Source organism: Pleurodeles waltl, chromosome 7 (genome assembly GCF_031143425.1).
Source record: "Pleurodeles waltl isolate 20211129_DDA chromosome 7, aPleWal1.hap1.20221129, whole genome shotgun sequence".
In the NCBI taxonomy this organism is placed as follows: Eukaryota; Metazoa; Chordata; class Amphibia; order Caudata; family Salamandridae; genus Pleurodeles; species Pleurodeles waltl.
In genome coordinates, this window is record NC_090446.1 from 1132446975 (window position 1) to 1132471897 (window position 24923).

Consider the following 24923-nt stretch of genomic DNA (forward strand, 5'->3'; position numbering starts at 1 on the left):
ACCTAGGGCATACATTAGAGGTGACTTATATGTGGAGAAAGGGGAGGTTTAGGCTTGGCAAGTACTTTTAAATGGCAAGTCGAGGTGACAGTGAAACTGCACACACAGGCCTTGCAATGGCAGGCCTGAGACAAGGAAAAGGGGCTACTTAAGTGGTTGGCACAACCAGTGCTGCAGGCCCACTAGTAGCATTTAATCTACAGGCCCTAGGCACATACAGTGCACATTACTAGGGACTTATAAGTAAATTAAATAGTCCAATTAGGTATGAATCAAGGTTACCATGTTTTAAGGGAGAGAGCATATGCACTTTAGCACTGGTTAGCAGTGGTAAAGTGCGCAGAGTCTAAAAGCCAGCAAAAACAGTGTCCAAAAAGTGGAGGGAGGCAGGCAAGAAGTTAGGGGTGACCACCCTAAGGCTGTCAGGTCTAACACTCATGAAAAAGAGTCATTACATTAATATCCTGTTGTAGTGTGTAATTGATTCTGCGCTTAGTGCTGCGGTTCAAGCACGTTTGGAATTCAGAGTGTTCTCGAGGCTCTAGTTTTTCTCTATTATATTGAGGCTTATGTGTTTATGTTCAAATGCACCACGAGATAATGGTACCTGTTAAATGCTGCTCGTATAATGTATTGTTTTAAATAGCTGGTGATCCATTCCGGGTTGTCGTTGGGAAGAGCAGTTAAAGCTTTTCTCTGACGGCGGCGGCAGCACGGGTTGCCGGCTCTTGAACCTGTGTACAAAGTAAACTGTTATTGGATTAATGATCTGTTTTCCTGAAGATTCATTCACAACATATTGGCGACGAGTTGTTGAGCCTGCAACCACGTTTTTATGGCATTTTATGAACGCTTATGAGCTGCTGGTTTGTTACGGCCATCACCACGACTGATCACAGAGCTGCTGGATTTTGCCACGGCTGTTCCTCCTTAGTTCGTTAGGCTCAGCTCGTTTCCTGAATTGCCACCCACTGAACAACGCATCTATTATGTGCATCGTTGTGGTGCGTTGTATGATGCATTTGTTACGCGCGCCATTGTGGTGCTTGTTAATCGGTGACAGGCACACCTGTTTCTGTTATTTTGGCCTGATTTATTCCATTTCAACATCATTTTCGGTGGCAGGCACAGCTTTCATTTGGTATTAAGTTACTTTGTTCATAGTCATTGACACAACTTTTGATCAGTTGAATCTGCTGTTTATAAACAATTATTCAAAAAATGTTTTCAGGCATATTTAAATATAATTTCCTCTAGTTTCAACTGTTTCTTGTAATTTTCGAAAGATTAATTCGAATTTTGCCAATATTAATCATTTTTTTACCACATCAAGGCAAGCCAGCATTTCAGTGGTGCATTTGGTTATGTTCTTTGAGGAAATATTTAATTGTTGTTGATGCAGATGACTTTGAACCCAAACGCAAAGCTGCCATTTTGTACAGTCATTTAGGGCAAAAAGGGCAACAAGTGTTTGATAATTTGCCTGTGATTCTGCATTCTCCAGAGGCTGCTGGCGATTTGGATGAGTTTGCGGAAGCTATTGCACGTCTTCCAAAAACAAATTCAGAGGAACCCAGCATTCTCCTAGAAAGTTTTAATTTTTTTAAAAGTAAACAAGCTGCAGATGAGTCTATTGAAGAGTTTATTTATGCTTTAAGACATTTAGCTTCCACATTTAATTTTGGTGCATCATTAGACATTTCTTTGCGTGATCAATTTGTTTATAGTGGTTATTCAAGGAAGATTCAAGAAAGGTTACTTACATGTAGAGATCCAACACTAAATGAAGCCTTAGATTTAGCAAAAAGTATAGAACGTTCGATTGTTTCTACAAATGCAATGGCAATGGACAATTCCATAATGTCTTCCATGGTTGTTAATTTCCTTAAAAGCAGGTGGATTCAGTGCACCTCAAGAAAAATAGAAATGTTAGAACCCACCCTGTGAAAAATAACTCTTTTTGTTACAAATAATTTTCAAAATTACATTGGGTATTTCTCAACTTTGTCCAGCTGTGGATAAATGTTGCATGGAGTGTAATAAAATTGGGCATTTTTATGCTGTGTGTAGGATGTGTAAAGGGGTCATGAAGGTTCATGGTGTTGAGGTGCCAGTTGAAGAGGCGCCTTGTGATTTATCCAGTTTAGTTTTGACGTTGGATGTTAATACTGGATTGGACTGCAAGATAAAAGACCCTGTTTGTCAGGTGATTCTGGGGGATGTCATTACTATTCAAACGATGTGTGATTCGGGTGCTCCTATCACCATTATTTCTGATACTCTTTTCAATTCACATCGGAAAGACCTTGTGGTGTTGAAGGAATCTGATGTACATCCTAAGGGGTATGGTGACCAAGACACTGACATGGTGGGATATTTTGAACAACAAATTACTTGTTTAGGTGGGCAAACAGTAACAAAGGTATATGTAGCAATTAGAGGAAGCACGAATTGTGGGCTCTTGAACTTGTGTACAAAATAAACGTAGTTATTGGATTATTGATCTGTTTTCCTGGAGATTCATTCACAACGTACCCTCTCGTCAACTTTCAAGGGAATCAGCTGGGTAGCTCATGCCCATACCACCTTAGAAGTACAACCTCTTATGTCTGCAACAACCAGTCTCTGTTCCAGGTACTTCTGAAAGTGACACACACACACCTTAGGTGCATTTTATTCCACAACCATAGCACCCTGACATACCTTCACTCCTCAGAACTCTGAAGTCAAAAACATAGAGAAAAAAAAGACATAAAGACACAACATAAGTAGAACTTTTTTTATGACCATCCCAGTGGAAAGTGCTCTCCAAATAACCACTAAGGCATGAGCATGCTAGGAAAGATTACAAGGGGAAGCACCCAGAAATAATGCCACCAGGCAAGAACATCCTCTCTGTGAAAACATGTGATACCTGCCATGGATTCTTCAGCAGACTGGGAAATGAGTTTATTCTGATTACGTGCAAGACTCCATCACTTCCAAAATCTCTCCAGTGAAACAAGGTCATTTTTTCAATGAAATATCTAGTGTCAAATCCATTCAGTGTACAGTTAAGACCTCAGTTATCTTTGAGGTGCTACAAACAAAGCCAGAAGTCAGTCCAGCTTTCTACAGCCTAAGTTGGTAGAAATCAGACCAAAGAACGTCAAGTAGAAGAATGTTTGACAAACACAGGATGCTGGTGGTGACATTTTCTCATTTGTTGACGTATGATGACCATGGCTCCCTGAATTCCACAAGTAATGTTTTAAGTATTTCACCAGAAAGTAATGTGAATATTTTAAAGAGATCCTTTAGGAAAGAATGGGGACTATTGTTTAGATCATCATTGTGGCCAGGGCACTGCAGGTTGTTCTTCTAACTTCTGTAGTCATGGGCTGTGCATGGGGTGATGGTGCTCAACGAAGAATTCAGAACCTACTTTTTTTATTCACTCTTTAAGGGCCTTAAGTCAGTGACCAGATCCAGAAAATGAAGAGAGAGGCTGAGATCCTAAATTCCCTGGATCTGTGAAAGTAGAGTTTCTGAGAATCCATATCAAGGGATATGGAACAGGACAGTAGTGGGTTCATATACCTTACTGAAAAAGATAGCTATAGCATAAGTGCTTGTCATGCCCTGAAAACCAAAAACTGTTCTTCCACCAGAAGAAGCACTGCAAAAGGAGAAGAAGACAACAGTCTTGCACGGCTCCCGGAAAGCTAGTGACCTTTAGATGTTGAAACAGCTATGTTTTTATTGTTTTTTCTGACAACCTTTAAAAAGTTGGTTCTGTGTAGATTTCAAAGAAATTAGAGCTCTAAAACTGGAATGCAGCTCCTCTGAGTGCATGACCATTATATTTATTTGTTCAAAAGGAAGGAGGGAAACGTACTAATTACTCCATAAGCAGCTTCATTTACGGATATGCAAACACCGGCAAACATGTGTTTTGCAATCTACATTGCTTCGTCAGGGTCGAATTGTTCACATATTTCATCATAATTAAAGTTGTTCTTCTATCAGTAAAGATCCTGTTTCTTATGTGGTAGTCCGTAGCAGTAACGACGCCATCGAAACCTCATCAAGTGTAATGGTACGATGGCCCCAATTCATTGCCACATGCCTGTAAAACACATATAGACCATTGTTTGCATATTTGTGGGTAACGTTTCTTATGGAGTAATAAATAATGTACCTCCTTGTTTTAGAACACAATTGTTTTTTATTGACATCACATATGGCCATAGGTGCTGAAACTAGAGATGTGGTGTGTGTGCTGCAGCAGCCCCAGCAACTCCAGAATAATAATGCTAGACTTCCAATACTAAATGAGCAATAATGATGCCTTACATTTTGTTTTTATCTTGTCACACCTGCTGTGCTTTCAAAGTCGGAGGTCAAATGTTAGGTTATGCCTTCAGTCAAATTGCTGCTTATTTGTTAACATAGAGGTTGATTATTTCTTTCTCTGACTGCAAAGTGTGAGTGAATTATGTGACAATCTTGCTGAGGTGCTGGTAGTGTGAAAGGAAAAGCTGTAGGATGTCAATTTTTTCTAAGGCACACAGTATTTAAATACCTGTAAATTAACTGTAAAAATAGTTCAAAATATATCAGCAGTTAGGCAGGCACAAATGAACCCTATTTTTGCAATGCTGAAGTTTGACGGAAATATAGATTTTAATATACTCAAACAAATCAAGTCACTTATTTTGTGATGTGCAAATGATAACATTTGTGAAACCAGAACTTAGTTGTTAACTGCACTACCACTCATAAAGAATATATCTTTGTTATCACAAAGATCGGATCAATTAAAGTCCGTATTGGCTCTCAAACATCCTTTACATTTGCAGACTAACTCTTAGTGCACATCTGCATTTCTTTCAGGCAGTAGCACCCTGGTGGGAAGTGGTTTATCTGTCTGCCTGCTTTGGTTTCACAGCACAGGACACTCCCTGAAAGCACTTCAGATGAAACATTTAAACTATCAGCATTAACCTTCCCTGTGACGGTTGTTATACAAAAAGTAGGAGAACAAATGTTCATAAATCCTTTTTGTGTTAACAGTATGGCTGGGAATGTGTGACCCCCTTTCCATGACTCCATGCCCCCTGGGAGGGTCACGCCCCAAAGATTGAAGACCTCTGTTCTACCCTCTTTGCAAAACTCCATGAGCTCTGTGTCCCTGTCTCTCTCATTTGATTGTCCCCACACAGACCCTCTCTTATCTAACCCACTCTCCTTCTTTCTCTCTTTCTTGTGTCTTTTTCACCCTTGCCAAACAACTACTCCTGGGCTCCATGTTGCTCTCTCCCTCATGCCATTTCCCCTGCAAATTCCCTGTCCCTCCATACTCCGTGTTGATCTCTTCCTAGTGTACTTTTTTGTTCACACGCTCCCTCATCTCACCCCCATGTGCTTCTCCCCACATTAATTTAGCCGATGATGCACAACGTCGGCAAATAGCATTTGCAAAGCCAATAGGTCAAAAAGGAGAGACCTTTTTGCTTTGCCAATGCTTGTTTTTTCTACCTAGTATCTCCTTCCTTTGTTTAATTATCTGAGTTACCTCTATTGTAGTTATGTTTGCTAATTTTCTTAATGCTTTATGAATATGTTTCTAATTGAACTAATGTTGTATCACCTTTTGGGTTTCGCCTAGATAGCGCATGCGCTGTCCCTGCGAGACATTTTGTTTATACACAGTGGGCTTAAAGTGTGCTCACAGCTTACCCTTTGTTAGCTTCGTCACTCTCATTTACTTTGTCACTGTTTGTACCAGCATGCGAATGTCATGTCTCCTTCCTGTGTCTGGCTCTCCATTGGAGCAAGGACCAAGAACTTGTGTCCATCCACTGCTCCTGTTTTTGGAGCTCCTTTTTTCTTTGTGTTGAAGAACTCATATGAGTGCTTGTGTTTTCAGTCCGCCTCCCATATCCCTATTCATGTAGCTTCTTTTCCCTCCCACCCCTTATGTACTCTCTGCTACTGCACTCTACCCTGCACTGCTCTACTATATTCCACTGCACTCTACTCTGCAACACTGGACTCTAAGCCACTGCACTGTACTTTGTGCCAATGAACTCTATTCTTTGCCACTGCACTCTGTGCCTCTGCACCACACACCACTGCACTCTACCCTGCACCACTCTACGTCACTGTATTCTACGCCACTGCTCTCTACTCTGAATCACTCTACTTTATGCCACTGCACTCTGCCAATCTACTGAACACCACTGTACTGCATGCCACTTTGCTCTTCTCTGCACCACTCTACACCACTGCACTCAACGCCACTGTACTCTCCACTACTTCTATGCCACTTTGCTCTTCTCTGCACCACTCTACGCCACTGCACTCTATGCAGTTGCACTCCATTGTATGCCACTGTACTACACGCACTCCACTCTACACTACTGCACTCTACTCTACTCCACTCTGTGCCACTATACCATGCCACAAACACAAATGATGGACGGAATAAAGAACCAATCAAACATTCACCCCTAGTCACTGATCTGGGTTTAATCCATCAATTCTTTTTCTGACCATGCCACCCTCAGTCTTGACCCTGTTCCCTATGGGAACAGTCCAGCCCGAACTGCCAGGCCAGGTCCTCCCTGGACCGGAAACAAGCATCCTGGGACCGGTTTCTGGGTATCACCCTTCATCAGCCAGGCTAGCTTGAATCCAGTGGCACTTATGACCACAAAAGCAAACAAACACAAATGATGGACGGAATGCAGAACCAATCAAACATTCACGCCCCAGTCACTGGTCTGGGTTTAATCCATCCATTATTTTGCTCACCATGCCACCCTAGTTTGAACCCAGCCATATGCAAATCCGTCTTGACACTGTTCCCCATGGGAACAGTCCAGCACGAACTGCCAGGCCAGGTCCTCCCTAGACCAGAAACAAGCATCCTGGGACCGGTTTCAGGATATCACCCTTCATCAGCCAGGCTAGCTTGAATCCAATGGCACAGTGAGCCTGGGACCCACGTCGGGTCATACCCGGCGCACTTATGACGACAAAAGCAAACAAACACAAATGATGGACGGAATACATCAAACATTCACCCCCAGACACTGATCCAGGTTTAATCCATCAATTCTTTTGCTCACCTTGCCACTCCAGTTTGAACCCAATCATATGAAAATCAGTCTTGACCCTGTACCCCCATGGGAAAAGCCAACCCCGAACTGCCAGGCCAGGCCCTCCCTGGACCGGAAACAAGCATCCTGGGACCGGTTTCAGGGTATCACCCTTCATCAGCCAGGCTAGCTTGAATCCAGTGGCACAATGAGCTCCGGACCCACGGCTGGGCATACCTGGCGCACTTATAATGACAAAAGCAAACTGTACTGTATGCCACTCTGCTCTAGGCCACTGCACTCTATGCTACTCTGTTTTTCTCTGCACCAGTCTACACAATTGCACTTCACACCACTCTGCTCTTCTATGCACCACTCTATGCCACTGCACTTTATGCCTCTGCACCACTCTATGCTGCTGCACCACTTTACACCTCCGCACTACTCTACTCGGCGTCCACTCTACATCACTCTATACTGCACTCTATGCCACTCTGCTCTTCCTTGCACCACTCTATGCCAATACCGTTCTTGCCACTGTACTCTTCACCACTCTATACCACTCCACTTTATGTCACTCTGAGCCACTCTACTCAACACCACTCTACACCAATGCACTGTATGCCACTCTACTCCACTTGACTGCACTCTGTGCCACTCTGCTCTTCTCTGCACCACTCCATGCTACTGCACTCCACGTTAATGCTTCTCTACACCACTCTACGTCACTGTACCCTATGCCAGAGCATTCTATGCTGCTGCACTACTCTATGTTTCTACACCACTCTACACCACTCTACTCTGAACCACTGCACTCTGTCACTCTACTCTGCAACACTCTACGCCACTGCACTGTATGGCAGTGCACTCCTCTCCGGACCACTCTACGCCACTCCACTCCACTCTGCACCACTCTACTTTATGCCACTCTGAGCCACTTTACTCCACACCACTTTGCACCACTGCACTCTGCACCACTCTGTGCCACTCCACTTTATGCCACTCTGAGCCACTCATCTCCTCACCACTTTACACCACTGCACTCTACACCACTCTGCACAACTGCATTCTATGCCACTCTAATCTACTCTGCCCCACTGTATTCCATGTCAGTACACTCTACACCACTGTACTCTACGCCCCGCATCTGATGCCTCACCACTCTACTCTGCACCTCTCTATTCTACACCACTCGACTCTGCACCACTCTATTCTACTCTGCACCATTCTACTCTACACCACTGTACTCTAGGCCATTACACTCTAGTCTGACTGCTCTATGCCACTGTACTCTACTCTGCACCATTGTACTCTGCTCCACTACATGTTACACCACTTCAATCTACCCCACAACTCTGCATCACTCTACTTTATGCCGCTGCACTCTGTGTACTGCACACTGCACTATGCACTGCACCACTATACTCTGTGCCACTGCACTCTATGCCACTCTAGTGTGCACCATTCTACTCTATGATACTTAACTCTATGCTCCTTTACCCTATGGCACTGCCCTCTCCTCTATGTTCCTGCACTCTACGCCTCCCTACTCTCCATAACTTTACTCTATGCCACTGAAATCTACTGTGTGCCACTCTACTCTGTGCCACGGCTCTATCCCTCTGCACTCTACACCACTCTACTCCACTGCACTATACACCACTCTAGTCTGCACCACTGCACTTTATACTACTTCCACTTCCTCTATGTCACAGCACTGCATGCTGCTCTACTCTACGCCACTCTGCATACAGGGAGTGCAGAATTATTAGGCAAGTTGTATTTTTGAGGATTAATTTTATTATTGAATAACAACCATGTTCTCAATGAACCCAAAAAACTCATTAATATCAAAGCTGAATATTTTTGGAAGTAGTTTTTAGTTTGTTTTTAGTTTTAGCTATGTTAGGGGGATATCTGTGTGTGCAGGTGACTATCACTGTGCATAATTATTAGGCAACTTAACAAAAAAAAATATATACCCATTTCAATTATTTATTATTACCAGTGAAACCAATATAACATCTCAACATTCACAAATATACATTTCTGACATTCAAAAACAAAACAAAAACAAATCAGTGACCAATATAGCCACCTTTCTTTGCAAGGACACTCAAAAGCCTGCCATCCATGGATTCTGTCAGTGTTTTGATCTGTTCACCATCAACATTGCGTGCAGCAGCAACCACAGCCTCCCAGACACTGTTCAGAGAGGTGTACTGTTTTCCCTCCTTGTAAATCTCACATTTGATGATGGACCACAGGTTCTCAATGGGGTTCAGATCAGGTGAACAAGGAGGCCATGTCATTAGATTTCCTTCTTTTATTCCCTTTCTTGCCAGCCACGCTGTGGAGTACTTGGACGCGTGTGATGGAGCATTGTCCTGCATGAAAATCATGTTTTTCTTGACGGATGCAGACTTCTTCCTGTACCACTGCTTGAAGAAGGTGTCTTCCAGGAACTGGCAGTAGGACTGGGAGTTGAGCTTGACTCCATCCTCAACCCGAAAAGGCCCCACAAGCTCATCTTTGATGATACCAGCCCAAACCAGTACTCCACCTCCACCTTGTTGGCGTCTGAGTCGGACTGGAGCTCTCTGCCCTTTACCAATCCAGCCACGGGCCCATCCATCTGGCCCATCAAGACTCACTCTCATTTCATCAGTCCATAAAACCTTAGAAAAATCAGTCTTGAGATATTTCTTGGCCCAGTCTTGACGTTTCAGCTTGTGTGTCTTGTTCAGTGGTGGTCGTCTTTCAGCCTTTCTTACCTTGGCCATGTCTCTGAGTATTGCACACCTTGTGGTTTTGGGCACTCAAGTGATGTTGCAGCTCTGAAATATGGCCAAACTGGTGGCAAGTGGCATCGTGGCAGCTGCACGCTTGACTTTTGTCAGTTCATGGGCAGTTATTTTGCGCCTTGGTTTTTCCACACGCTTCTTGCGACCCTGTTGACTATTTTGAATGAAACGCTTGATTGTTCGATGATCACGCTTCAGAAGCTTTGCAATTTTAAGAGTGCTGCATCCCTCTGCAAGATATCTCACTATTTTTGACTTTTCTGAGCCTGTCAAGTCCTTCTTTTGACCCATTTTGCCAAAGGAAAGGAAGTTGCCTAATAATTATGCACACCTGATATAGGGTGTTGATGTCATTAGACCACACCCCTTCTCATTACAGAGATGCACCTCACCTAATATGCTTAATTGGTAGTAGGCTTTCGAGCCTATACAGCTTGGAGTAAGACAACATGCATAAAGAGGATGATGTGGTCAAAATACTAATTTGCCTAATAATTCTGCACTCCCTGTAGTGCTACTCCTCACAGTGCCACCCTAGGCCACTGTACTCTACGCTACACCAAGCCACTGTACTCCACGCCATGCCACTCCACTCCTGTAGTCTACCCCACTCCATGCCACTCTACTCAACTCTAACCAATCCACTCTCCGTCACTGCACTCTACACTGCTGTACTCTGTCACTCTACTTTACCCCAGTCCACTCCACTGCATGCCACCCTACTCTTTGCCACTCCGCTCTGTGCCACTTTACTGTACGCCACACGACCCCAAGCTACTCTACTCTACCCCACTTCTCAACTCTACTTCACTACATGCTGCTGTAGAAGGTGACGAAAAAGCATTGGCAAAGCCAATAGCTGTTGCATAGGCAAAACCTATTGCTTTGCCAATGCTTCTTTACTAATGCTGTCCATACTAATAATAGCTTTTTGACATCCTAGAATATTTTGCATAGTCGCTTTAAATATTGAGGTCACAGAGGAAGAATCTGTAAACTGGGCCTGATTCCGAGTTGTATTGAACATAGGGGTATTTAATATAATATGGAAACATATTTACCCCAGCGTGAGGGATATGCTGTACGTGGTACATACCACCTCTTAGGGGTTTCTGCAATGGAAGTGGTATGTAACATGTGGATGAGGTATTTATCTTACCAAAATCTGCGCGTTTTGCCTGTTTTTCCTTGTTATGTTTCACAGGTATTTACTGGTGAACTATATCAAGAGGGAAACTGTGGGATGCATAATTAGTGTACAGCTCATGTTTTCGATCCCTGCACAAGCTACTGTCAAGTGGTTATTCTGATGCATATTATTGTCTTGCTCGTGTGTTTGGTAATTTAATGTTCCGTCTCAGACATATCAGGTGAACTTGGTGTACTTCAAATAGTTGAACAGTTTTATCTCATTTATATTCTGTATTAGGCTTGGTACAAAAAAACATGGAGGGCGCGAATTCTTCTCTGTGAAGTGTTTATTTTGTAAAGTTTTTGTGGTCCAGGCAGCGTCTGGCTTTTATTTATGCCACTAGAATTTTGGGGGCCTTGGTTGCAACGTGTTAGAAGGCATTCAGCAGTATTTTCCTGTTGTTTCACCGTTTTCCCCAGCCGGAGTTGTAGGTTTAACTCATCATTTAGCTTTCGAAGTCTTTCATTTCCTTTCCAAACTGTGTAATTTCAGCTATTCAGAACTTCATATCTGGTGCAGTTGTAAAGAAAATGAATTTAATCTTGATGCATGCCTTCCTTCAGTTTCTAGGTCTGTTGGTATCTGTTTATTTAGGCCATCGTCGCTCACGTAGTCTACTTGCCAACAATCTTTGTCCAAACAGGGAGGGGTGATTGGAGTTTACAACTCAGTAATGAGAACTGGTGACATCAGGCGACCTTTGGCCCGACAGGGCATTACAAAAGTCATGTGACATGAATTGAGGTTCCAGTCAAAAGAAATGACTGTGTGGCTTTTGACCTTCATGCGATCTCTAGCTATAAATAATGTGCCATAAATAAGTGAACATTAATCACTGTGACCAACTTTAACAACATAACATAACACAACGTGTATTTGTAAAGCGCACGTTCACCCGTAGGCCTCTTATCGCTGAATAACAGATGTTTATTATTACCCAAATCAATGGTACTCCAACCAACATAGTATCAGTAACCCCACAACAGCTGCGAGGTATGCTCGCTGCACAGCCTTCAGGCGGTTGTTGGTACAACTTGGTAGTAGTCCCTTTCCTGCGCCGGGAGCTAGAATTGTCCTGCCAACTGCTGAACTTCACAGCTTCCCTGAAAACATGAGGAGGACTAGGATACTTATGTATGTAGCAGTGGCTTACTGGTTACATGCTTAGGGTTACCAGAATTCTGCATATGGCCGCCGTTTGTCCAGCTACAGTGTGTGTGACAACACACTGGAAATAAAGCTGCACAGCTCCCAAGAGGCAACCAAATGCGGACCATTGCCTCCATCCCCATCCTCCCTACCGCCTTCAGCAAACCGCATGTGATTATGTGGCGGCAGGATGCCCTGTTATTCCATATCTGGAGGCAGCCAAGTGCTAGACTGTGCTGTTGGTTGATATCCAGGCATTCCCTCCTATCTCCTGAAATGCTGACAAATACGGGTGTTCTACCAAAAAAGGGAGGAGCCCAACTAACCCTGTGCGACCCTGGACATGAGATATGCACACAAAAAGGGGTAGTCTTAGGGCACATTTCAGTGTACCTCTAAGGGGAATTCAACAATAGTGGCACTGCTCACTATTGGAATAAGCATTTTTTTTTTGTGCGACTCAAATCAAATCATATTTGTTCCATTGATTAAAATCATTACACACACCTCCACTAATAATCCATTAGACAGCATATGCACGTAGTAAACATGTTTAAAACTCTAAAAAATACATTAAAAAAAACACTGTTAATGTTAATTGAAAACCATAGAATTCAAAATGTAAAGATAAAGAAAGCATACAAAAATAATTAGTATGTGGGCCAAGATATTCCTGCAACTCTATTTGCTTATTTTTTGCCGGTCGTAGTATCACACCATTCCATATCATTTGTCACAAATCATTAATTATACTTATATAAACAAACATTGATAAAGACATACACAACGTTGTTTGTATAAACAGTATCAGTCTCGTATGGGAATAGTATTTGTAGGCTGTTTGAATTTATGGGCAACAATTCTGCAGCACAACAAAGATCCCAAGAATCTATAAGATGTCAGTAATGTTTATTAGATGTTGATCATTTCTTTGCCCCTGCATTTAGCGGACTTATTTTAGGCATTGTCAATCTGTCACCACTGATCGATGGGGTTTAGTCCTTGTGTTTAGACACACAATAGAATACATCAAGAGTCTTACTGTACCTCAAAAAAGGTCCCATCAATATCTTTGTCTATTTCAATTGGAAATGTTGTCACTGCTTAGGAATGGAGTGATATAACATGTGCCCTATAAACAACAAAATACGGGTTTCCACTCACATTTTGTCCTCAGTAAAAAGAAATGAAGTGAATGGAGAACAATACTCAGTCTACTGCAGCTAAACACGTTTCTGAAGAAATAATCATTTGGCTTGGTAGCACTGCAAGAAATTCTTCAACTGGATCAAGGAGACTGTATGACATCCTTCTATCTCCAAGACAAAGACTTCCACATTCCATTGCATGCTAGGAAATGGAAATACTTAAAACTCAAAGTGATTGTCAGCTTTCCATTTCAAAATCTTTCTGTTTGGTCACAAATCTGCTCCCTTAGTATTAACTAAATGCATGCCCCTTGTGGCAGCATATCTGAGAAGAATGGGCCTACAAATTTTCCCTTATCTCAACAACTGGCTTGTAAATGGCCCTTCCCAAGCTAGCAAAGAGTCTAAAAATGCTTGCCTATAGCTGTTCAACTAACTAGGTCTGATGTTCAGCAGGGACAAGTCCCATTTACAACCAAGGAAAAAGATTATATTTCTAGCAGCTATTCTAGATATGGAGCAAAGCAAAGCTTTCCAGACCAGAAAGAGCATTCTAAATATATTCTAGCCAACAAGATTAAAACAAGAGAGTCTGTTTCAATATGTGTCTTCAGGTCATTCCTCTTCATGATGTCCTCTTGCATTCCCCCGCTCCTACTTTGTCATCTTTTTATGATGCCATTCTAGGAAGAACTGGACAAAGTCAAAGGTTAATCAATGACATAATCAAGGTCACTCCCATAATGATGGTCTCAAAAGAAGAATGTGTGTGTAGGCTTGACATTTCTGAACTAACCACCCCAGTCCATAACGACCTCTGGTGCATCCATAGAAAGCTAAAGAGCTTGTCTCCAAGACTTGACATTCAAAGGAAATGGTCACCACAAACCGTTTACTTCATATCATTCTCTTGGACTTTAAAGAGAAGTAGCACTGGGCCTTCAGCCTTTCCTTCCAAGGATCAGATTCCTCATTATTGATACTCACAGACACCACCACTGTGTACTGTATAAAAAAAAGGGGAGGACAAAATCACATCCATTCTAGTTTGGACTGCCAAAAATTTGGAAATGGACAGTTCTTCAACATATTACACTAACAGGAGAACAGGTGCTGGACACCAATAATCAATGAGCACTCTCAGCAGAACTTCAAAAGAGTGTCACAAATGAGAATTAAACCAACACAGCTGAAACCCCGTCTTTCATTGTTGGGGCAAGATCTGTGTGCAGCCAGCCAGAACCACAAATGCTGATTCTATGTAAGCAGGTATGTAATATAAGAGTCATAGGGGATGCTTTTCTGTTAGTGTGGACCAGAATCTTTACTTATGCTTTTCCCATTACCTCAGATACCAAAGGTGTTAAAAAACAAAATGCGCCAGGAACTGTGCCATCTCATACTAAAAGCCCTATTGTGGCCCAGACAGTACTGGTACACAGAGGTACCAGTTGTTCACCTCAACCTGAAGTTCTTTAATTCATCGGTCTGACTCATGAATATAATGAGTACCATCTCCTAAATATTATGCAAGATTGCAGAGCAATACTTAAGAAAGCAATAGCTGAAGCAATAAATAAAATATACAAAGCCAAATGGAAGCGATTTTGCCTAGGGTGTTCCAAAAATAACTCTCTCCGTATGTCTTCTTTACCTTACCAGATTCTACCTTACTTATTACAGTTAGCGCGTACAGGTCTCGCTCATGTCTCAAACAAACTCCAAACAAGCAAATCCTCGCAGTATGCATAATGTTCTACTGGACATAGGACTAAAAGCCTAGTTTCATTCCACTTAACAGTTATCCCCGAGAAGTGGCCAGATTACTATGAGATCTGCATCACAGTAGGGCCAAAGTCTAGTGTGTGGCTTAATTATATGAGGAGATCATTCGGGTGTAGTGACAGCTTATCTTCCATAGTCTCAGACCACCTGATCCCCGTGATCTGTTCATGCTGTCAGATTCTTCGAGCTAAAGGGTCAGTGGCAATGGTGATTAATAATGAAGGGAGTATCTCCACTTCAACACCCTTTCCAGCAGGAATAAATGCAACAGTGTTGCATCAGCTTGTACCCAAACCTGAAGTCCTGAGTAGAGAATGTTTGAATAGGCGAGAAAACAGTAGACAAAACCCATATAGCCCAGGAAAGCAAAGAGGTAGTCCCATTGTTAAAACTAATCAATAATAGTGCCAGGGGTTCCTTCAAATAAATGCCCAATGCTATGGCTACATTTTGTAAGCTCATTCTAGTTGTTCATGATATAACTTCACTTGAGTGAGCTTACGTAGGTTTGCCTCAGTATTATGTGATCTGTAATCCTTCTGCCTTTTTCGACTGCCATTTCCAGCTGACTGATTTTGTGTTGTTGGTCCCGTTTCTGGTGTGCAATTGTGCAGATTGCATCTTATGACCATCTTGTAGGCCTCCCATAACACCATATGCAAATCCACAGTACCCTTAGTAATCTCAAAGTATTGTGACATATTTCTTGCTAGAGTGTACCAGACCTCATACCTTTTAAGCCACCACAGGCTCATTCATCACCTGTCTAGAGTGATCAGTGGTTTACCCATAAATTCAAGGTTAATTGGAGCATGATGCGATAGGCCTCTAGCATGGATGGCCATATTCTTAAATTGGCTTAAGTCAACAGTAGGAACTAGAAAGTAGTCTTTGGGAGAGAAGGACCAATGTGCCTCAGAAAAGGTGTATCCTTCCTCCCTTGGATAAGTGTCACCACGCATCAGTAATTCCCTCGTGTCCCAAGAAATCAGCAAAGGGTGTCCCTAAAGGCATCCTAGTATGGGGTGGCCCAGCTCTCATGTAATCTATGAGACAGTTAAAGATTCCGTTCAAAATTGCTGAACCGGCGCCCCTCATGGCCAGGATGTTTATGCAATATGGGGCAGAGCGTTGCCCAGCAACGTAGTGAACATTTTACTCCACAACATGCTTGTCACCATGCCATATCACTCCCCTATATCTTTACACATCTGTGTCAATTCTAGTGAGCAGCGTTTGTTCACCAATAACAGCTCTCTACTGCCACGGTCAAAAGTAGCAAGCAACAATGTGAGGAACCCATATCTTCTGAGATATCTACAATAATCCACTTTTAAACATGTTTCTTGTAACATGAGGATGCCAGTTCCATATCGTTTATCAACTCTTAGCACTGCTGCTCTTCTGGCTGTGTCCAGGAGGTTGTTAGCCTTACAAGAATGCATTCCATCAGGGGCTGGTGTGGTGATTGAGAAGGCTCATCCCCAATGGGGAGCTACTTTACCTGTAGTTGTTTTGGTATCATGTACCTGCATGTCAGGTGTCTAGGTAGTCTCAAACTAACAACTAATAAACAACCCCACAGAAACATTTCTCACAAACCAGTGGTCTGAAATACTGGGTCAGGAAGAGTCAGGAAAGCAAAAAGTGGGTTCCCACTCTCCTCCACTGGAGAAGAAACTCAATAACAGTCCAATGGTGGCCAGCGGCAAACAAAACTGGTGGGGCGAATATTTAACCCACTGACAGGCACTGGTAAAAAAAACTGCAATGCCTTTAGGCTCAACGCCAAAGCTCTTAATCGTGGTCTGTTTTAAACAGCGTTTATAACGGGCCACGATTGAGAACTCTGGAATTGAGACTGAAGGCACTGCAAGTTTCTCACAGTGCCTGTCAGTGAGTTAAGTAAATTTAAAATAAAGACATAAAAATGTACTCACCCCACTGCTCCTCTTCATCTCGGCAATCAGTGGCTCCTCCAGCACAGGCAGCAGGCTCCCACAGCCTCATCCAACTCCCCTCTTCCAATTATGGCACTGCTCTCATTTGCTGAGACAGCATGAGAGAAGCACCAGGTTTGCTAGGCACACTGATTTGATGCTCATTCAGGTCCTGGAGGCCTGTGCTTGCTCTCCACCCAGCTGTCTAAGACAGCTCAAGTTGGACTGTTTAAAGTGTGCCTGTCAGGCTGGCCTCCGCAAAACAGACTGCCAAAGTGACATGTGCACTTTAAACTGAAGTGCACACTGTCCCTCCCTCCTGCCTGCCCCACCCTCAGACCCGGCTGCTGTCAGAAAAAAAAAATGTATTACCCTCAGCAGAGGGGCGATGCACCACCGCTAACTCCCTCCACTCTATAAACAATAGGGAAAACAACACAAAAAAACAAAAAAAGTTTCTTATTGCCTATTCCGCCAGCATACACATCCCAGTCACACCCCTCATCAGACTGCACAGTTGATGGTTTTCTCACATTCCTCATTGTGGGCAGACCAACTCCAGACCACACTGTGTCGTCAGACCAGTGCCTTCAATGCGCACTTTGCTTGGCCGGCTGCTGGAAACCCTCCATGGTGGATGATGGCAGGCTTGCTGCAGTTGCAATGCCCTCTGTCCCCAAGTCACTCCAACATGAGGGTGCTGTGATCGCCGGGCATCCACTATGCACTCCAGCCTGCTCTTCTCAACTAAATGCCCCTTCTCTTCTAAATGCCATCCACAGGTATTCACACCCACTCCCATTTGGTGAGTGCTCTTTTTCTCTGGTCTTAGCTCTGTACTCAATGCACTGATATTTGGTGTCTCTTTACTGCCCCTTGCATAGGCCCTCCATCTGGCTCTTTGCATGCCCGCATCTCACCATCAGTAAACAGCCTCTTGGCCAGTAATGTGTTTCAGGGATGCCTATTGTCACACATTCCTTCATTTCCATCAGTCTTACTTTTTTCAAACAATTTCCTTTTTTCGGTCGCAGCCTACCACATAGTGTAGCTGTCTGGTTTGCTAACGACATCTTGGGATATTCAGAAAGCTGACCTAGGAATGCATTCTGCCCGTTCCTTGTCATTGGCTTTGTGGCTTGTAACTCACATGTTCTTGATTTCCAGTTGCTAGCTTGGTTTGTTTTTGGCTGTCCATCTTGAGTTCGTACCTTCCCTTGCCCAAACCTTATTTACAGTAGCTTTCCAAATGCTCCTTTTCTGTAAACAGACCTGTAAATTTTGTTCTTATTTCATCACATTTGCTGTGCATTTAAAGACTGAGGTCAAATGTCAGCAGCTGCCTTCCGAGGGTGCTTCTTCACTTTTCTTTCTCTGACTTCAAAGGTTTATTATGAGAATCTTACTGGATATTGGGAGGAGGAAATAGTCTTTTTTTCTAGCACACAACAACATTTAAATGAACTGTGTAAGTATTTCAGAATATATCAGAAATAGGAACACTTTTTTTGTTATTTCTGAAGTGTGTTGGCAACAAATACTTTAATTTTATCAAAATAAATAACACCAAAAACAGTTTCCACACATTTTTGTCTGTGCACTGTATAGTTTTATTAGTAAAACTATATGTCTGTGCCAATGTAATTGTCATTTCAACTTAAATGTGTGGTCTGTAATGGCAATGTGCTACCACGCCATGAATGCTCCACTCTACGCCATTCCAAATAAATAACAACAAAAACAGTTTCCTCACATTTTCGTCTGTGCACTGTATAGTTTTTTTAGTAAAACTGAATGTCTGTGCCAATGTAATTGTCATTTCAACTTAAATGTGTGGTCTGTAATGGCAATGTGCTACACCACCATGAATTCTCCACTCTGCGCCATTCCACTCTACTCTACACCAATCCACACCACTGCACTCCACTGTGCACCACTCCATTTTACATCACTCCACGCCACTGCATTTTGCATTACTCCACTCTACGCCACTGCACTCTACGCTACTTCAGGCTACACCTCTCTACTCTACCCTGCACCACTCTACTATATGGCAATGTACTCTTCACCACTCTACTCTATACCATTGCACTTTTCACACTTTATTCTATACCATTCCAGTATAGGCCCCACCAATCTACTCTGCACAACTCCACTCTACACCACCGTACTCTACGCCTCTCTGCAACACTGCACTTTATGCCACTGCGCAATATGCCAATACACTCTACCCCAATGCACCTTAGTCTGTTACACTCAACTCTATACCCCTGCACGCTACGCCAATCCACTGTATGCCACTCTAATCTACTATGCACCACTGCCCTGTATGCCACAGAACTCTACACCACTTTACACCATTACACCCTATATCACTCTACTCAGCTGCACTCTACCCTGCACCCCTCTACTCTATGCCACTTCACTGTACTCTAAAACAATCTACTCTACGCCACTTTGCAGCACTTCACTCTATACCACCGCACTGTACACCTCCGCACTTTACTCTGCATCACTGGACTCTAACCCATTGCTCTCTACGCCTCTCTACTCCACACCACTTCACTCTGACACTCCACTGTGCAACACTGCACTTTCCACCACTGAACTCTAGGCCACTCTACCCTGCACTACTCCACTCTACTCCACTGCACACTATAGCACTATCCTTTGCACCACTCTATGTCACTGCATGATATGCCACTTGATTATACTGTGTAGTCTACTCCACTGCACTCCATGCCTCTCTACTCTGCACCACTGCCCTTTGCCTCACTCAACTTTATGCCACTCCACTCTGCCCCACTCTACACTACTCCACTCTGCGCCACTGTACTCTGCGCCACTCTACTCTGCGCCACTCTACTCTGAGGCCCTCCACTCTGCGCCACTCCACTCTGTTATGCACCACTCTAATGTACGCCAATGCATTCTACAACACTGCTTTGTAGGCTGCTGAATTCAGTCCCTCTGCACTCAGTGAGACAGCACTTTACGTCACTATACTCTGCAACAATACGCCAATGCTCTTTGCAGCACTCCACTCTACTCTACTCTATACCACTCCATTGTATGCCACTCTACACAACTCTACACTATGCCACTCCAATACACAACACTCTGTCACTCCTCTCTACAACACTCTACTCCACTCTTTGCCATTCCACTCTACAACACTCCACGCCACTCTCCTCTGAGCCACTCACTTTTAGCCATGCTGAACAACAGCCACACTGGTGTACAACATGACTAAGGCACATTGGCAGGCAGCGGCCACAAATCTAAAGGGGAGGGGCAGGAGGAGCGGGCGAGGGGGCTACGGGCGCTGATGGGGGAAATAAAAAAATAATAATAAAAAAAAATAAACTGTTCCTGCTGCCATCAGCCGCCTCACTCCTCTTCTGATGGTGTCCCAGCAGTCCCTGGGACACCAGTACATGCTCCCCGCCCAATCCTGGTGCTGCTCTCATGCTATGCCTAGCACAAGAGCACTGCCAGGATTGGTCTGAGCAGCTTGTTCTAATGCTCAGACACTGCATGGGAGTCTGTGCAGTTTCTCACCCTGCTGAGAAACACAGCCGGGTTGGAGAAATGTAAGTGTGCATGTCAGTTTGGCGGGCCAAACTGACATGCTCACTTAGTGCACTCAGTGGCTCCTCTCCCCCCTCTCATGGCCCCATCCCGCCCCTCCCTGCACATACTTGCTGAGCCAGAAGCTGGAAAATAAAATAATAGTATAATATCGTTTTATTTTTAAGCTGTTGGCTTAGCCTGGGGGTGCTGCACTTCCACCATTGCGAAGGAGCATCCCCTGTTGGCAAAGCTAATAGCTCTTGCATAGATGTGATTTATTGGCATTGGCAATGTTTGTTTCTTTTGGGCACCCTTGCCAACCCGCTGACACCATGTGTGTCACCGGTGGGGCCTCCTTAGCATTCTTTCCTATTGTGTGTTCTGCCATAAGGATCCTGTTCTTTACTGGCGCCACCGGCTGTCCACATACGTTTTCTGCACCCATTCTGTCTGGCAGTGATGTGGCCACTCCTGATGTGTCTGAGCGGCTCTTCATCAACTGCCCTGTCCTCACCTCCAGTAAGCCTCTTCTCTACATTTCAACATCTCCTTCTGTACCGCCCCCTCCTACTTTCTGTATCCTGGGTCTTGTCCTCTTGGCTCGCCCAAGCCGCTGCTGCATGAAAAAAGTGGCACTTTGCGTGTCAACATTAATGGTACATGGAGGCCAGGCATGAGCCTACTTAGGCAACACGATCACATAAGCGATCACAAAGTTTTGATAGATAAATCATCCTTCTGCCCCTTGACCTGTGTAGCCATTTGTTTGTATTGGATTTGTGGTCCCTTTCTGTGTTCTTCTGTCTTTCATTGAACCCCCATTTTTAGCTCAGTTTCTCTCTTAATGTCACCCAAAAAACACTGGTCTGTTTAAACACGGGCCAGGCTGTTTTTCTGAACCCTGTTATGTTATTCTTTCCCTTAATCGTGAATCAGCTCTTTCCTCCTTCCTCCCCTAAAAACATTGACTTGCCTGAAGTGACCTAGATAGCACTTTCTCAAAACGGCGTATCTCCTTATTACACTTGCATACTTGCAAGTAAAAAAGACGAGTGCTATAGCTGTAGTAAAAAGAGAAAAGAGACTTTCTCAATCATACTTTTTCTTAATTTCAATGTATTCATTTACGATTTTTTGTTACTTTAAATTAAGTTCACTGTAGGTGTTGTTGTATATATACTGTGGGATTTCCATTACCCATGACCCTCACTAAGAATTTGATACTCAGCCCCTGGTCTTCGTTTTATGAAATCGTCAAAAGCCACGTTCCATCAGCTTTAATTTCGTCTAACTTCAGTTTTCATGTCATACTTGATAGTTGTTCTTTGTAAGGCTCACATAATCCTCTCTATGACACATAATGGTGTATACATTTTTTACATGTTATTTCCTGTCTTAAATCTCTCCCTCTCTCTGATCTGATCCCTGCTCTGCTCTCTTCTAGGATCTTGGAAGACTGGAGATTCCAGCAGAGCTTGCTGTACTTCTCCGAACGGCTGAAGGTAAGTACAGCAGCCAAGGAAACTCCCCCCCCCCTCCCCCCCCCCCATGAAGAAACTCAAGTGCTGCTTCCTCCCTATACCAGAACGTAAGCCTTACACCAAAGTGTGAGTAATGGCAATGATGCTCATATTTGCAAGCTGGAGTTACTCAAGACTGCTGGCTATTAAACCTATATCACTGATATAATGTGATCTGAAGAAAATCACATATCTTTCTGTGCCTTAGTGAGTGTGCTTGCATATATGTGTGTCATTGTTTTTGTGCGTATGTATCCTCCATTGATTAATGTACCTCTTTGCCATTTGAACTGACCCAGTTTCTGCCTTTAAAGCTGAACGTGAACTGGAGCAATTGAAATATCTGTGCCACATAATAACACGCCCTGTCACTGGTGGCATGCGACGCCCTCTGTATGAAGCATGCAAAACATTTCCCCTCTAATCATGCTGATTGAGCAGAAACTTACCATCTCTCGCCACATATTGTGAAGACAATTCCTGGATATGGATAAGCTGTACACCCCCTACGAAAAGGGGAATGTCAAAGTCAATTATAGTTGCATTTTTGGTTTGAGTCTGAAAAGTACTTATTGCAACAATTAGTAGCCCATGAGTCACAAAGTGTACCTACAAGGGGAACCCCTTACACCTGTAATGGAAACAAGCTCCCCTTGAGAAGGCACCATGCAGATATATACTCTATCGGACATCCGCTAGAGAACTTTATTCGGTCAAGGTAATGACCATAAAAGCACAATAATAAATACAGTCTTCAGAATCAATATAAAAATACAAACATTACAATACAAATAAAAATCACTCAAAATGTAAAAAGAAGATCTAGTAAACAAGTTGCCCCCCACACTTATAGCAGCGCATTTTCCTAAAATAAGAAAAAACAAGCAGCACATTTTCCAAAAATAAAAGTCTACATTTGCTAAAAGCTCTAAAACAGCCTAGTAACCAGGCGCGGCTCCTCCGTATGGGTGGAGGAGAGTCACCCCCTCCGCTAGCAGCAACCGCTGCAAATCCTTTTACATGGAAAGGATGATAAACCCTGTTTAAAATAAAATGTAAATAAATTTTCTCCCACGCACCACCTCCCCCCGCGCCCCTACCCTGAAAAAGCCGCAAGAGGCGCTCCTGTTAGTATTATCATATTTTTATAGGTCAAGAAGCATAGTTTCCCCTTATTTTTATCAGATGTCTAATAAAACTAAGTACAGGAAAACAAATCTCTGGGGTGGCTAAAGATTGGAAAAACCTCAGTCCCTCAATGTGAGATGTAAAGTGCTTTTGCAACAAGATTAGACGTAAAAACTGAGCTCTTATCGAGCAATACGATTTGCAAAATAACATAAAGTGCACGGTTGATTATACAGACACATCATCACATGGGCAGAGAGAAAAGAAAGCCACCTTAGAGTCAGTTAAAGCGAAAGCTACTAGATGGTGAACCAAATTCAGTCTTAACCTTGTCAAATAAAATACTGAGGATTAGTTATCCATGTTAAATAAGAATTCGGACCTGAGGCATCAAAAATGTGCATATAGCTGAGGATAGAACCCATACTGAGAGACCTTGTAAATCACACTTCCTCCTTATGAGAGGAAAAGGACCTTTTACACAATTCTTCGTTTGAGGGCCTATTAGATCAGGACAATCAAATAGGGTGCTCAGATCTAAGTTGTAAAAACGTTTTTACTTGACATAAGCCAGCCGTGGAATGGCGAGCATATTATCCAAATTTAAACAGTCCATCAGGACATCCCACGAGAAACCGGCCTTTGGGGTACTCCAAATTTTCAACCATAGTCCAAGGGAGGCAATACTCACAAAGTCCTCCAAAAATCCGAACCCAGTTCTTGATGTGAAATAAAATTTGGTAAGGATTGGGGTATCACTAAAAGTCTGCAGAGGAATTTGTTTTCTACACCCTGCAACTTCCTCAGCATGGCACAACGCCACACTCCAGCAACCTAGACACCAAGCGAAAAACACTTACTCTTATAAAGTTGAATCATTTCTGGTTGTTTCATTGTTGGTTTACGGTCAAACCTTTTGGCAAATCATATCGCTGTCGGCCCCCATTTTTTTAGCTCTTTTGTTACATAACCTCTCCCAGGAACAGCTCGCTTCAAATAAGATACCTAGATAATTAAAGGAAGGTACTTTCTCAATGTGGGTCCCCCCAATAATAAAACGTTTGGACTTAGTATTTTTAGGGCCACAAGCCATTACAAACGATTTTTGAAGGTTAACCTTAAGTTTTAAGTTTATCATAAAATCGCTAAAACCATTTAAAAGATTTAAAAGGTTCTGCACACCATTAGCTGTTAATGCTAACAGGACAGCATTGTCCGCAGAGTGAACGACCGGGGCTGCATGTGAACCAATTCTGGGGATATCTGAATTGTAGGACGTTAAAAACATAGCTAGGGAATTGATATAAAATAAAAACAGAAAAGGGGCCAAAATACATCCCTGTCTCACTCCTCTAGTGACCTTTATATGTTTTGTACAGTCCCCGAACTTTGTGTAGCAGACTTTTGTTGCTGCACCCCTGTGCATGCGCTTAACCAGGTCCACCAGGGCGTGATCACTGCCCGTCTGCTCCATTAACTCTCACAAAATCTTCCAGCCCACCAAGCCAAAGGCACAGGAGGGATCCATAAATGCCATATGAAGGGCACCTCTCCTGGCCTTGACATGCTTCTCCCAAATAAGAGTCAAGATAAGGGCCT

The 24923-nt window shown here is 43.2% G+C and overlaps 1 protein-coding gene across 1 annotated transcript in view; it reads left to right on the plus strand.

The window, feature by feature from the left end:
- Nucleotides 1–24923, plus strand: part of LOC138246014 (unconventional myosin-XVB-like) — a 794810-nt gene that overhangs the window by 36712 nt on the left and 733175 nt on the right. Inside the window, exon 3 of the mRNA XM_069200161.1 lies at nt 22121–22178. Coding sequence (XP_069056262.1) covers nt 22121–22178 — 58 coding nt within the window. The remainder of the gene's footprint in view (nt 1–22120; nt 22179–24923) is intronic.